Below are 14,990 nucleotides of genomic sequence, written 5' to 3' on the forward strand. Positions count from 1 at the left end.
TTCTGATTTTTACATTAGTGGTTTGGGTGAAATCTCACCAACTGTGGGACAGACTGGATTATTTGGCTCAGAAATGTATGTTCCTCACAGGAAAACACACCATCAGATCAAAATTTTCATACTTGACAGGTACTTTGGTTCATGACCAAACATCTATCTATCTATCATCCGATATTGTTTTTAATGTAAATGTGACCACAGTAACCATGCGAAGGGAAATGATGCAGCACCTTAACTGCTGGTTTTTTATTTCCTTAAACAATACACATTCTTGCCGTCAGAGAACAGATGTCTATAAACAGGAGCAATGTCACCTCAGTTTGGACTTATGATCCATGTTTACAGCACTAGTTGGCAAATCTTTCTTCAGACCCTCAATTCAGTACTGTAAAGAAGCCCCTTTGTTAGAAGTACTCTGGAGCACTAGAACTTCTATGTATTTGGCTCATTCTTCACTCAACTCTGAGTGTCTCCCTGTCCGTGCTGCAGAGAAGCCCTTCCATAGCATAATGCTGCCACCAGCATGCTTCACTGTAGGCATGGTATTAGCAGGTGATAAGTGGTGCTGGTGTCCACCGTCCGTGGTGCTGAAAACATTTCATGTTGCCATTTTAAATAAATTTGCAAACATTTTTAACGACATTTTTGCTTTGCTGCAGATGCAGCAGCAACTGTTTGTTGGTTAGAACAGTCAGTAAAATCTTGCTTTCCCCACATTTGTAAAATGTGGAGGCTTAGGAAAAGCCTTACGCTGACTGCAGCTTTACAAATAGTCGGGTAAAACTGAAGCCAATTCTTCACTTTCATTGGACATTCTGGTACGGTGATAAAACACGTTGCCATGTGAAATCACAAATCAGCCAGCTGCCATTAAAAGGTCCCACTGCAGCAGACTGATAGCAAAGGAAGAAAGAGCGAGATGTTTAAGAGTGTTGCCAGAAACATCCCGACTGTGAGGTGTTTGGGAAACATCCTGGCAGGTCACTCTCTCGGTCTACCCCACGTCCACTCTCCTCAAGTCATTTTGTGGATGCGCCTAATGAAGAAACAACAGAAAAACTCTCTTTGCTGGGGGCGTGAAGCTGCACCAATGAATGGAGCAACTTCACACTGGTGGAGAGACTTCCCTGGCTGTGCTGAGCAGTCAGGGGGTCCTAGGCTCAGGCCAGGCCTGACCGGGTGTGTGAGGAGGAACCTTTTGTCACTGTTGTCGCCACGGCAGCTCACCTATTGATGGTAGAGTCTAAGATATGTAAAGCAGCAGTATTTCAAAGCTTTTCCTCTGCTAAGGAACAAACAAAGAAATAAAGAAATCAAATTAAAGCTTGGACAGAAGTGAGTAAAGAGTGCAAGTAAGACAAAAAGTAGAGAGAAAGTATCTTCTGTGATAAATGCTTATGTACCAGGCCAAGCCATGTGTTGGAATCCAATGAGTGTTGTGAAATGGAAAGAGAAAGGAATCATTTTAAAGACAGAGTGAGGTGGCGAGAGACTACTATGCCCTTGTTTGCCCGGAGTGGTATTTTCTTTTCTCATTGAACCGGTCCAAGTCCTGCAGGCAGCTTGGTGAGTCTCCCACCCAGCATTGAAAGGCAGGCCTAGGCATGCCTGGCCAAGGTCAAACTGTGGCCGCCAAGAAGCCGCACACGGCTCAGCCCTCCCTAAGCTGCCACAACTCTGTTTATGTTTGTTTTTTTAGTCCGTTTCCCTCCCTGTGCCTCCACAGGGATTGCCTCAGCAGCTCGCACTCTGGAGGGTTTCGGCAGCACAAGCAGGTGTCAGGTGACGCAGAATCTTCCTCCATGACGATGTGGTCAAGGTGAGGTGCTACTTCCCTCACTATCAGTGTCAGTATCTCGCTACTTGTAGGCCAGAGGTATATGTTTTCAAATCCATACAGTCAACTGTCTCATCAGAATTGAAATGTTTTTTTCCGAAGAAACACACATCAATTATACCCTTAAATATTTCGAGGGTTTTAGCACTTCATTGCATGAGAAGAAAATTACCATCTGTATTTAAATTAAACAATGCACATAGCTGGTGTGAAATGTCATGGACAGGAGTGTAAGCTGAGAATATGTTTGGTAACTGACTCTACTATTTAGAAACCATTGTTCTGTCACTGCAGTGAGTCAATAACCTTTGCGTTACCTGGACAGCGGAACACTGCTAAACCCTTGAAGACAACAAGAAGAAAAACACATCTTGACCACTGAAAATGCGAGCTGAAACTTCAAGTTTGATTACAAAACAAGGTCTCCATTAAAGTTTAACAGAACATTTGTTCAAATTAGAGCTCCAGAGTCCTATTTGGGACCTCAGCATTCCAGATGTTACTCTGTGATTAAGTCAAAGCTTCATATCTTCAAATGTATTATGGTGGCCCCTTTATATACAGTTAATGTTAAGATTTGCATCCCCTTATTTTGAAAAGGTAAATAATATTCAATGCACATTCAGCAAGTAAAAGTCTGCCTTCATCAGAAATTAATTAAAGTGAAGTTTTTTATCAAGGGAGATGAAAACTCTTTTTTTCTACACTCTTTGACCATATTTGTTAATTCTGATCATGGAAGAACATTTGAACCAGGTTTTTGTTTGTTATTATTATGTTACCCTAAACCTGACATAATACAATGAATGTAATTTTTCATTGAGCCACAATAGTGACATTCATAAAAGAACTGCTACTCTACATGTTCTCCAGGTGGCAGGAGAACTGACACTAGAACAAATATTTTGTCAAAATTCTTTATGAGCATTAACATTTAATTCAAACAGAGCAGTGAAGTCCTGCTTTTAATAATTGTTTAGCTCCAGCTATTTGCTGTATGCTACACAATGGTTGGCTCATTAATAGCTGAGGAGTGAGAAACTTCCAATCGGTTGTTCCATGTTAAGTATACTCACTATAAACACTCAAAACACCTTTAGATGTAGTCAGACATGTTTTATGACATAGTTTGAAGGATACTGAGGCCTTAACGCTCAGATAGTGACAATACATAATAATAATGACACCGAGAGTGACAATACAGTTACCGTCAGACAGCAAAGAACATGTAAATAACTGTGATAAAGAGGAAGACATTTCATAAAGAAGAATTGGATGATAACGGAGGAGATTTAGTTAGCTGGGTAATGATTCCATTATTCATGCAGGACTGTGGAGCTACTTTTTTTTAATAACAAACCACAGATTAACAGTCATCATGATGTTTCCTCAGACTTGATAGTATTTAGAGAGATCCCAGATCTCTGAGGAGTTCTCATCAAAAAAAAAAAGTGGGGGGCGGGGAATGGAAATACAACCAAAAAAAACAAAACCACTTTAAATCCAAAATCATTAAAAAAAAACCACACACACATGAGAACAACATACCAATGAAAATGGAAAACCTAAATTACGACAAAGCTCCTTTGCTGAACACCCACAGTTCACCAGTTCACAGTGTTTGTTGTCCAGCAGCTTCATAGCCTGCAGTGGAGTTTTACTGGTCGCTCTAGAAATGGCTTTGTCATGTTGGTCTTCTGCTGCTTCATTCTTTCCACCGAAACTCCTACAAAAGAGTGTCCCCAGTCTTGTCTAATGAATAAGGAGGCCCTCCCCTTGTTTCCCTGGGTATTGTTACCTTGTTGTTACACAGAGTGTATTGCTCACTAAGCCTGTGATGGCTGTCGGACTATTCGTCTGTCTTTATGTCTTTATGACAAAGGAGGCATCAGTCTTAGCTGCAACACTAGACACACACACTGAAGCAAACATGCACTCATACACTCATACACTCTCCAAGCCTACACCCACCAGCATCCATAAGATCCTGCAGACAATGATCTACAAATGTTTGCCCTGAGCCGGGCATCGCAAACACGTCAGCATCCATATGGTACTGACAGATTCCATTTTCTATGATGAACCATTGTGCATAATGATACAATGGGATTTTGAAGACAAAAACAGAATTATCCTTTTAAAAAAAACTTGATTGAACTGAATTTTGAAAACTCAAAATTCAAAGTATAATCTTTCTTTCAGGGGTTATTTGAGAGCAACTTTTGGCTGTATTTTATGGTGTACAATTTCATGGCTTTTCATGCAACACTGTGATGTTAACAGAAGTTATCTTGTCACTTCCAAAGCAAAGAATACAAAAGTAAAAGGATGAATTAAATGTATGCATGTTATGCGTAGAGATGTCCTGATACCAATCTCACCCTAAATCTGTGTCTCTTTTGCTTTTTTCCTTTTCCTTGTCTTTTCAGTGAAAGTTGCTCTGTTTATTAAACACCAGACGCCACCATATTTATTTTGGCAGAAAAACACACAAGAATTTCCATTCTAGCGGGATTTGCCTAATTGCAGTGGATTGATGAGGATTTTACTCTCCAGCTACTCATACTAGAAGCAAAACAGTTTAGTACTTTCTGTACTCTCTATAAGCAAGTACTCAATTGTAAGTACTTGTACTTGTACGCAGTCTGGACAATTTGGTATCAGGATATCCCTAGTTATGTGCATGTAAAGCTCCATTAGAAGGCTAACAACGTTTCTAAATGCTAATGAGTGACTCACAAGTAGCTACAATATTTTTCTAAAGGTTATTAAACACCTAGGTTTACATCACCTATTGTATTGTGTTTAATCACTATTGCGTGGGAGCCAGTTAGGGATGCTGCTAAATCAGAGATCAGTTGTTCTTGTAAAACAGGAGTACTGCAGTTTAAGAATTATTTTGATCTTTTATTTCCTATACATGTACTATCAGCTGAAGACAACTGACTTGTATGATAAAATGGCCTGTCAGCCAAAGAAATTATGAATTTTTAAATTTAGTCTATAGAAGAAATGCTGAACTATTCCCTTAAGTGGCATTTTGACTGCAGGATATTTCATGGTAGTGGGTTATTCTTTTTTACAGTGTACTAATACTTTATATTGTATAAGATATTTGAATACTCCTTTCAATAGAGAAAAGTGCAGTTTGCGGATGTCTTTTCCGTTCTGTTTTTCTGACAGAACAGAGACTCAGTTTGGTGAGGTCAGTGGACAAATTCAAAAATTATTGCATGCAGGTTTACAAATTCTCCACCGTAATAAATCTGGGGCTCCATCCAGCCTGTCTTTCTGTCTGCTACACCATCCGTCCACAGTCCCTCCCTGATCAACCTCAGAGACTGGGTAAACTGGTAGACCAGTAACTGAGCCTCACCCATTACCACCCCCTGCTCCTACATGACAATGGTACCAGCAGTTACCCAGGAAACAGGCCTTTCATTAGCTGTGTGCTAAAAAAGATGTATTCCCCGTCTATTCCTTGTTCGCTTTTTCACATCTTGTTGTCTCTAGGAACATGTGGATAAACTTCAGCTCGTGAGGGCAGCCCCCGCTCTCAGCAGCTCACTAGCTAACCTTCATTTTGTAAAACTTTCCCCAGTTGAATACCAGGAAAGTTGTTGGGCAACGGAAAGAGACACATCCTGACTGCTCCAAGGAACGTTTGTTTCCACCACTTTTAGCCCTTCCAGAGCTCGTATCTGCCTGAACTTTACCAGTGTGCTGTTTGCTCTCATTCACTCAAATGCTCTTCAAATTCATTATCTCCAGGATAGTTGTAGAACTCCAAAACAACCTGAGATCTGACTAGAGGAATGTAAGTCAGTTTCTGTTCAACCCTGTTGAACTTTTAATTATTTACAACATTGTATAAGACATAAGCTTAACAAATATTAGCGAACAGTCAGGAAACCTGCTTGCAGACTGCCAAAAGGTAGTTGATTTTATCTGGATGATGGTAATTTCGGCAGATAATGATTAGGGGTAGGCAGTATGGTTGAGTTGTAAGGGTTGGGGAAAGGCATTGATAAAAGTGATAATCCACTTAAAACTATTTTTTTTAAGACTATCACCTACAAATCATTGACTGTTATTAGTTGTAAGTCTGTGTATTTTTTTCTTGACTGACTGGCTAATTCTTGAAATAAGTGTTGAATGCAGTTCGCAAAATACTACATATCACTAAATGTCTTTTATATTTTAATATTAGTGCATTTCAACTTATTGGTATTGTGTTAGTATCAGTAGAGTCCTTCAAAAGCTCGGATCAGTTGAATCCTACTCTAAAAGGCTGCGTCATTATCCCAGCCACATTGGATGTTGGTGTTTAGCACTTTCGGTTTGCAGCTTTCTGGGTTGGAACAAGCAGTTAGGGTTAGCGTTTCACCAGGAGGCTCCTCTTACCTGCAGCCGTCAGCAGGACCATGGAATAATACCTGCATCAGGTTACCACAGGCCTCTCATCTAACCAGCTTGCCACATTATAGGTATGAGCCCTGCAATCCAGCTGGAGAGCTAAGTCCAGCAGGTAATAGCTGTCCGGGGGGCCTGCAGAGAGCTCTGGCTGGGGGGGAAGTGGAATGTCAGCTGTCCATTCCATGAAGAAGTACTTGGGCTGAGCAAAAAGATGAAGGATCCTGCTCTTCCAGCAAAGTGTTAGGTGTCCATCATACGGAGGTGTAGTGTTACAGCACTTTATCTTTGCCCTTCATCTCTCAGCCGTCATTACCTCATCAGTGATCACAAACAGACACGTTCGATGACAGAGAGTCTGCCTGCTCACAACCCAGGGGGACCCTGGCTTCTTAAATTCTACGTATTTGCATTTGATTACTTCGGCTATTCATCCAGCTCTCTGAATGTGAGCCACCTTGCTAATCTGCAGCAGGGTCAGACGGAGATGGTGTGGTCTACAGCATGGCAGACAGGCGGTGATATATGGGGCCGTGGGACACTTGTCCCTGTTAGACCCCACACCGACCCAATGACGAACCACAGATCCAAGCGCCATAGGGAACAAGAGTTTCACTGAGCACAGACAAAAGCCTGAAAGAGTAACCCAGCCACCCCCTGCTACTATTACCCATCCACTGCCTGATCACAGCAAGAGTCCAAAAGAGATGAGCAGGAAAAGACCAACGTAAATCTCAAACACAAGCACAGTAAAGCAGAGGGGGGTGAGGGGAGAAAGTGCAACACAGCAAACGGAGAAAAACAAGAGTTTACAGCTCTGCCATCAGCTCAGTGAGGCTGTACACAGCTGTTGTTCGAGCTCAGTGAGATTCAGCTTATGCAGTTTTATTTAAAATGAAAAAGTGCTGGTGTTTAGTGCAGCGTTTACCAAGCCATCTAGCTTGAGAAGATATGAAGGCGTGGATAACTCTTCCAAGGAACTTCTCTGACTTCGGAATGGATTCATAGTTTTTATAGCGGATTAACAAATGGATTATTCATACGGGATAAATATCAGAACCAAATTACATAATAATCCATTTATTAGGGAATTTCAATCAAAACAAATTTGATAATGCTAGAGGAATAGTCAGGATCACAAAACATGTTATCGTCTGTGAATTGTGAATATCTATTCAGCATTTGTTGTCCATCCATTTTCCGTATTTTTTTTTTTACAAAGTACGTGAGAAGACAAGACTTCTGATTTATCATATGGGTACTTTTCCTAATATCTAAAAATGATTCAGTAATAGTTGTAAAGATATTTCACTCTGAACCATAAAATTCCACCTCAGTGCAACATTAGAGGAAAAGACAAAGTCAGCTGCATTTGTTCTCTGGGAAACGTGAATGTCTTTAAAAAATGTCCCCACCTTTTCAATCATTGCTGAGATATTCCTGTCTATTCCTATGTGGTAGACTGGAATGGGGCTGGCCTGGCTAAAAAATAAAGAAAATATGTCATTTAGACAACTAAGATGATGTAAAACTTATTTTTTATTGTCAAAGAAAAGCAGGAAATAAAATAAAAACAGAAAAGTAAAAGAATGCATACAGCGTCTCTGACTTTACAGAACAAATCATGAGGTATGATGCCGAGAAGAGCTAATACACAAACATTTCACGGTTGCCTTGTTTTTACAGAGAGTCCTTTCTCTTGTTCGAGTGCATCAACACCTCATAATTCACAAAAGAGTGAAACTAGTAAACTGGTAAACTGCATAGAAAGACAGACAACAACTAAAATATAACAAGTATCACTATACATTGATTGCACTTTTACACATTTTAGAGGAAAACGGCAAATTACTGTATCTATAAAGTTTAAATCTATGTGTCGGCATATGGACTGATTGGTTTTGGTTAATCTGTGTCCACTGAAAAATATCTGCATTACATCTTTAGTTCGTGTATCTTTTTTCGTTCTCAGTTTCTTCCTCAAACACAAAAAGACATTTCCTCTTTGTCATAAAAAAAATGACTCTGAACGCCGTCACACAGTCAGTTTCCAAGTGTTGTTCTTGGCACATAGAAGGTCAGGTATTCATTTACAAATCACTGGTCTATCTTAAGTGAGCAGGTCTTAATAGTTCTCTGTTATGGATTTTTGCCTCAAGCTGTCTTGTGTTCATTATATGTTTTACAGCATGAAACTCAGATATGTCCTCTGCATCTACTGTACAGCTACAAAGTCACAGGATTAAAGAATGTGGTTACTAAGTACTTCTACAAGGAATATTTCCATTTGATATAAGACTAAACTAAATTGTCAATTTTTGCATTCTTCTTAAAATAGCAACATATCCAGTATAATTATTATTAAAGTAGAGAAACTAGCCCTAATTATTTCAGAAAATGCATAAAGAGAAAAGTTAAAGAATCACTCACACCAAACATCATTTGGCAAATATCGGTTAGGTCATCGTTATAGTGCTGCTGTGACAGTGCCTTACACCTGCTCATACCTCCCAGTAAAAGTCCTGTGGAACTGTTGGTCATGTACTCAGATCTTTTTTTGCCCAGTGGTTGTGCTTGATCTAGTCGACAATAACAGTATGAACACACATATATACAATGTAAACAGAGACATTATCCCAAAGGCCTGTTCACACCTGTATTTATAAAGGGGAAATATGCAAAAATATCACTCAACAGTGATGCATTTGCAACCAGCGGTTTAATGACATTGGTGTGGTGGGAAATATAACTGCTGTCAGAAATTCTGTATTTCTGAAATACAAAAATTATTTTGCTCAGAATTACAGCTTAAATTATGTGACATATATGTGGCATTATTTATTAGTTCATAATTATATACATCAAATATATGTAAGCTAAGAGCTAATATGTTTGATGAATGGTGGTTTACTGTGGATGTACTATACGTTTTCAGACTCCAAAATGACGTCCAGTCATTTAAATGAGGTCCATACATTTTACAATGATACTACAAATATTAAAATCCCCTTTCTAGTGTCTGGAAAGGTTTTACACTAAGAAAACCTTTATGAAATAAACATTCATAATACAAAGACTAACAACAGACTTTGTTTGCAGTTCCAGGTATCCTGTCTCTTTTGCAATCGTTATCTATGGGGGACAAATTGCATGAAGAAGATTTTCATTGCAGTTAATGTGTGGCCACTGGGACAAATTGTCATCAAGTCTGAGTGGCAGCTCCACATTAAAGTCTTTTAATACAATAAACTATGCTGCTGATTAAAACTTTAAAAGTTTGTTTGCAAGCTTTAATTAATTAGACTTTGTTTTAATTAAATGTACAATCCTGAGATCAAAATATCTGAAGTAAACAAATACAGACGTATAGTGGTTCTGATCTTGCCAGCAACACCTACTAGTCACCGCCTAGTGCATCTAATAGTCACTATATGTCAACAAGCCACTACGACAAAACATTTCAAAACTCACAGACCGATATTACAATGGTGCACCAGGTGGTGTGACCGGGCCTAAATCCTGAAAACAAGTTTTTCTTTTTTTCTTTTCTTTTTCTCTAAAGTCATTTCATGGTTCACCAAAAGTCTTTCCGAGATACTAGTTTTGTTGTCCCTGTGATTGTGTGAACCACTGCTTTACTTTGTGGCCTCTTTTGTAGGCATTGGGAGTATAGTTCCTGCATGAATCAGCATAAAAATGTAATTTTTATAGAACAAAGTTCTCATGAGTATATAAAAGAGTCTTGTATTCCTCGTTAGCAATGCAAATGTTTTTTAGTGTGAAAGTAAACCTTGAAAGTAACTATTCCTCAAAGTAGGGTGTCAATCCGGGTGCTGGGGTCTCTGCCTAATGATTCCCCAAGGTCAAACAGCTGGTCCAGGTTGACAGTGGAGCTACAGAGGAAATCACCACGGCCTTGTTCCTCCTCTTCAGGCCACGGACTCTCTAGGAAGGCTGTGGCGAGGAAGGTCTCCTCATCAAAATCTGACTCATCCTTACTTCTTTGGGTCTCCACCAACACATGGATGTCTGCTGTCCCCACAGGGGCTTCACCAGGGGTGATGTGGGTCCCTCGTACTGTCAGGTCCTCCTCTTTCATTATGGGGCTCAATGGTTCCTCACCCTCCAAACTGAGCTCACCCCTGAGGGCTGAGTCCAGCAAGGCATCCCAGTCAAAGTCCCCCTTCAGAGGTCCTATCTCCTTTTGTTCGTCTACAGGGAAGAGTGGAGAGCTGGAGCGCCGTGGGACTTTACTGGCACCATTTCTGGTGCCCACAGATTGTTTCCTCTTGTGCCCACCTCTTCCCCTAACTACTGGCCAAGATCCCAGCATGGTACCCTCAGCCAGATGGGGGTCCCAGTTTTGGTCAGCCCCAGTTTCCTCTTCGAACTCTCTAAGGAGCCTTTGGGACTCTTGGTTTATGCACAGACCTTCTATGGGGCTGCAGGGACCTCTGAGTTGGGGCTGGAGGTTGACCCTGAGCCTGTTCTGCAGTGCCGGGTTGATCTGGACTGGTGGTATTCTTCTCTTCTTGTAGGCACCACTCAGGAGGCGCTCAGCATACTGTGGGTCGATCTTCCAGAAACCGCCCTTCCCTGGCTCGTCTTTCTGCCGAGGAACCTTAATGAAGCACTTGTTGAGTGACAGATTGTGTCGAATGGAGTTCTGAAAACAGAGAAGCATATTCTCAAATAACAGCTCACATATTTATTTACCTAAACTATTTCTGTTTTACCCCACCTTACAGGAAGAGTACAACATTTTGCCAAATATTCTAATTCTCTTTCTTGCAGTGACTTAGATGATGACAATTTGATGGCTACAATTAGCAGTTAGCTTAGCCCAACACAGAGACTGTAAAGTAGAAAAAAAACTATCATCTTTAAAATACCAAAATAACCTATGAAATAATTTTCACAAAATATCTGGTGACAAAGTGACGCTAGTTGAGAAATTCCTCTCGTTGGTCTTCGAAACCTTTAGGATTTTTTTCCCTTGTATTGGCATTTTTCTCCAAACTGTTATTGTGTTGACAGAATTTTACAATAAATCAATGAACTCATAAATACTTTTACTGAAAAAAAAAAAAAAAAACATCAGTTAGTTATTCTGTTGCCAAGTCCACAACAACAAGACATATTTTTAGCATGGACTCCGATCTCCTAACTCCACGTAAACCACATGTCTTATACTTATATTCAGAGACAGGAGCATCATTAAAACTGGATGTTGACAAAATAAGTTGATTCTCATTCTCAAGTCATTCTCCACTGTCAGACACTGTTCACTCAAAGGGCAGCTCTGTCAAGACACTATTTTATTAGCTATGGGTCAACAGCATAAACTCAATTTCAGACTCCATCAAAGTTCAACCGGATTTAGAAAATTTCTAACTTAATTGCTTCTCATGTTGTTATGCATTGGTTTTTGAACCAGACAAAATAAAAGCCTAATTGCATGTAGAGGAGCTGATAGGTGGATTTTGTCACCTGGTTTCTTTACGCTAAGAAAACTGGTGGCTCACTGTAACTTCAAAGATTGTTTTTAAACTTCATATCAAACTTCTCATCTCTTGGATTAACATTTCTCAAAATGTCAAACTAATCTTTAAACAGGCAGGAAGTGCAGATGACAGAGCATCGCACATAAGATTTATGCTCTGTGTACCCTTGTGTTGTTTCAGCCCCCTACTGAAGCCTAAATAGAGCAGCAACCTAATGACCTTTGTTAAATATTATCTGCCCCTTGTACTGCCTTACAATAACAAAATGCTCTGAAATGTTAAAGCCAGACGTTGAAACATGGGAGTACAGCGAACAGCTTCATGAATCATTTATCCAGCAAAATTAAACTTTTCTTTAAAATTCCAGCCCCTTTGTGAGGGAGAATTTACTGCCTCTCCTTTTGTCTGCCTTTTTATTTTTTGCTCAGAAAGAAACAAAATGACCTACATAACAAATGTTTAAAGGACATTGAGGAAATAAAATGCATTTTTAAGCTTTTGTCCTACTGAAGGAGTGTTGTTGGCCTCAAGAGTTATTAATTACACAAATCCAGTTCACTAATACAGTGGCAGCCTGCCCAGAACTCTCAGTATGTTGAGTTCCTCGATAATGGAAATTCTACTGTTTTTTTATTCTGAAAATCCTACGCCCAGCTGAGACCTACAGAGGAAAAATCAGTAACCCAGATCCCGGAGAAATGCATTTACACACAATGGAAAATGTGTTGGAATTGACGCATCCTTTTTAAGAGAATATTGTGAAACCAATATGTGTCTAAAGTAATGTATATCGGTCTGTGTGAGATCTTCTACCTGCCAAGTGGGGTCAGCATGGCGGTAGTAACAGAAGTTATCGGTGATCCACTTGTAGATGCAGGACAGAGTGATCTTGGTCTTTTTACTGGCCTGCATGGCCATGCAGATGAGGGTAGCGTATGAGTACGGCGGCTTGATGTGAGGGTTGGTCTTGTAGTCCACCTCATCCGGACAGTGACCGTGCGCCACAATGCCGGGGAGGGACTGCATCCTGCTGTAGGCCGCCGCTGTGGGCTTCCCTGGGGTCAGGGGCATGCCAATGGAGGCGAGGTCCCCGGCCAAAGGGGAGGCTGGGGCTTCGGAGCCCAGCTGCTGGCCGAACAGGTGCGGCTGTTGGTGGTCCTGCTGTGGCACGTTGGCACCGAGAATGGAGAACTCCTGCAGCCACTGAAGGCTTGTCAGGCTGTCATCCAGGTTGAAGGAGCAGATGTTGTTATGGTTCTTGGTCTTGTTGTTGTTATTCTTGTTGTTGTTGTTGTTGATGACCCCGTCCCGTTCCTCCGCCTGAGCAGCGGCGGTCACCACCTCCTCCTCCAGCCCCACCGAGCCTTCGGGCCAGGGGTCTGTACAGCTCAGAAACAGCATGACTCTCTCCAGCACCCCTCTCCTCTCTGTCAGCCTAGTTCTCTTCCTCCCTCTACCAGCGCCTGCAGGACCGAAGATACACCCCCAACGTCAACAAAGTGCGAAAAGACAGGGACAATGAAGACAGAAAGCTTAAAGTAAAGTGAAATATTTGTAGATTCCCACTTCAGTGCTGCTGTGCCATGTCTGTCACCTAGATATCTGACTGATTACAAAACACCAGACCTAAAATACTCTGAAAAAAGTTAAATCCTGACTTTGAGATGTGAGGCAGCTCTTACTCTTTGCAGGGCTCAGAACATCCCTGATTACCTCTGATGCGCACTTGACGCACCATGGGGCGCACGCACATCATCCCCAACGCAATGTTACAACTTTTAACCAGTATGTGTAGAAAAGGTTAAGAGGCTTTGAAAATGACTTCATCAAATCGTGCTATTATAAATTTCACATAAGTTTTATTGTCAGTTTTGAGGGGGAAAACATGCAGTTTGGTAATTTATTGCGTAAAATCCACCAGTTTGTCAGTCGACAAAATATATGATTTCATTTAATTAAAGCTACAAATCTTGGTTTGCAGTTGAATTTGTCATTTTATAAATTAGTATTTAAATAGTATATAGTTAGTATTTTGTAGTTCTTATATGTAATTTCTCATTTATTATTGAATTGAAATGTATTTGTCTAGCTCGGATGTTTGGCCTCTAGAATGAGCAGGCTGGATTTAAACAGTTTACCTGTGTAAACATTTCAGGGACACTTTCTAATATCCCTTAAATAAACATTCAAACTCACCTTTTGTCGGCTGTGATGTTGAGTTGGGAGAGTTAAATATCCAAAGGAGCAGCTCACTAATGTGCACCCACTGTTGCTTGGTTTGCACCTGCTGTCAGTTTGTGACTGAAGAAAAGAAAGAAGGAAGAGGAATTCTGTGGATAGTGTTTGGCGCTGTGTTGGGCGCTTCTTCTCCTCTATGAAGCTTTTTTTATAACTGGTGTCAGCGGGTTGCAGGATCTTTCGGGAAAGCACTTTAATACCTGGTGCAGGAGGTTTGTCTAGTAACTATAGAAACGGCACACCCCCTTGTAAACAGCTTCCCTCTTCTCTATTGGCCCATACGTTTCTATAGGGATTCATTTTTAATCACTCTCAAGTCAACTGGCTGATGCCTCGTAGGTTCTCAAACTAACGAGGACTTAACTTTTAGGTTATTTTAATTTACTTTATATTTGTGTTTTACTCCTTTACTTTTAACTGAGACACACAGTAACCTTTAATTTCAAATAAGAAACTTACAAAAAAAATATAACTATGCTTATAAAATATATTTTTGCACTGCATACTCACATTTTACTTCAGATTTACTTTAGATGGACATGTACTTCATTACATTTATATGACAATATTTAACATAAAAAACTAATGTTAATCAAATTCAACCAGTGGTTTTAAACCCTTTTATCATTCTTTTATAAAACAGTTTAGTTGTATTTCCTTGTCCCATTTTAGTATATACATATGGCTGAAAGTGCACATCACACACAGGTCCAGGGGCCCAAGAGGTCAGGGGTTCGATGGGCCAGAGCCTCTGAAGTTACTGATTTCTATATTTTGTGGCTGAAAAACCATTAAAACGTGAAAAAACTACCCAAAAATCATTAAAAACAAACTAAGAATATCTGTAAAGAGTCACAAAATGACAGGCATAAACTTGGCAGAAAACAAATATGAAATTGCGAACAAAACAACCAAATGACTAATTGTCATCACTTGAAGTAATGAAGTACTTTTACTCTATTGTATTAGGACAAATTAAAGATTCTGAAGGTCTTCAC

The 14,990-nt window shown here is 40.2% G+C and overlaps 1 protein-coding gene across 1 annotated transcript; it reads right to left on the minus strand.

Moving 5' to 3' along the window:
• Window positions 1-7,771: 7,771 nt before the first annotated feature.
• On the minus strand, window positions 7,772-14,169 carry foxj1a (forkhead box J1a). The gene is made up of 3 exons (XM_067478343.1): window positions 13,951-14,169; window positions 12,568-13,217; window positions 7,772-10,916 (listed from the first exon to the last, which is right to left on the minus strand). Exons 2-3 carry the CDS (start codon window positions 13,153-13,155, stop codon window positions 10,059-10,061), a joined length of 1,446 nt encoding a protein of 481 aa, XP_067334444.1. The 5' UTR covers window positions 13,156-13,217; window positions 13,951-14,169; the 3' UTR covers window positions 7,772-10,058.
• Window positions 14,170-14,990: the final 821 nt, after the last annotated feature.

This window comes from Channa argus, chromosome 15 (assembly GCF_033026475.1).
Source record: "Channa argus isolate prfri chromosome 15, Channa argus male v1.0, whole genome shotgun sequence".
NCBI lineage: Eukaryota > Metazoa > Chordata > Actinopteri > Anabantiformes > Channidae > Channa > Channa argus.

Bases quoted from the DNA above. Each gene is read 5' to 3' on its own strand.
- foxj1a (XM_067478343.1), bottom strand. From the start codon at position 13,155: ATGCTGTTTCTGAGCTGTACAGACCCCTGGCCCGAAGGCTCGGTGGGG. The intron at 10,917-12,567 runs GTAGAAGATCTC...CTCTGTTTTCAG, and splicing joins ATGCTGACCCCACTTGGCAG to AACTCCATTCGACACAATCT.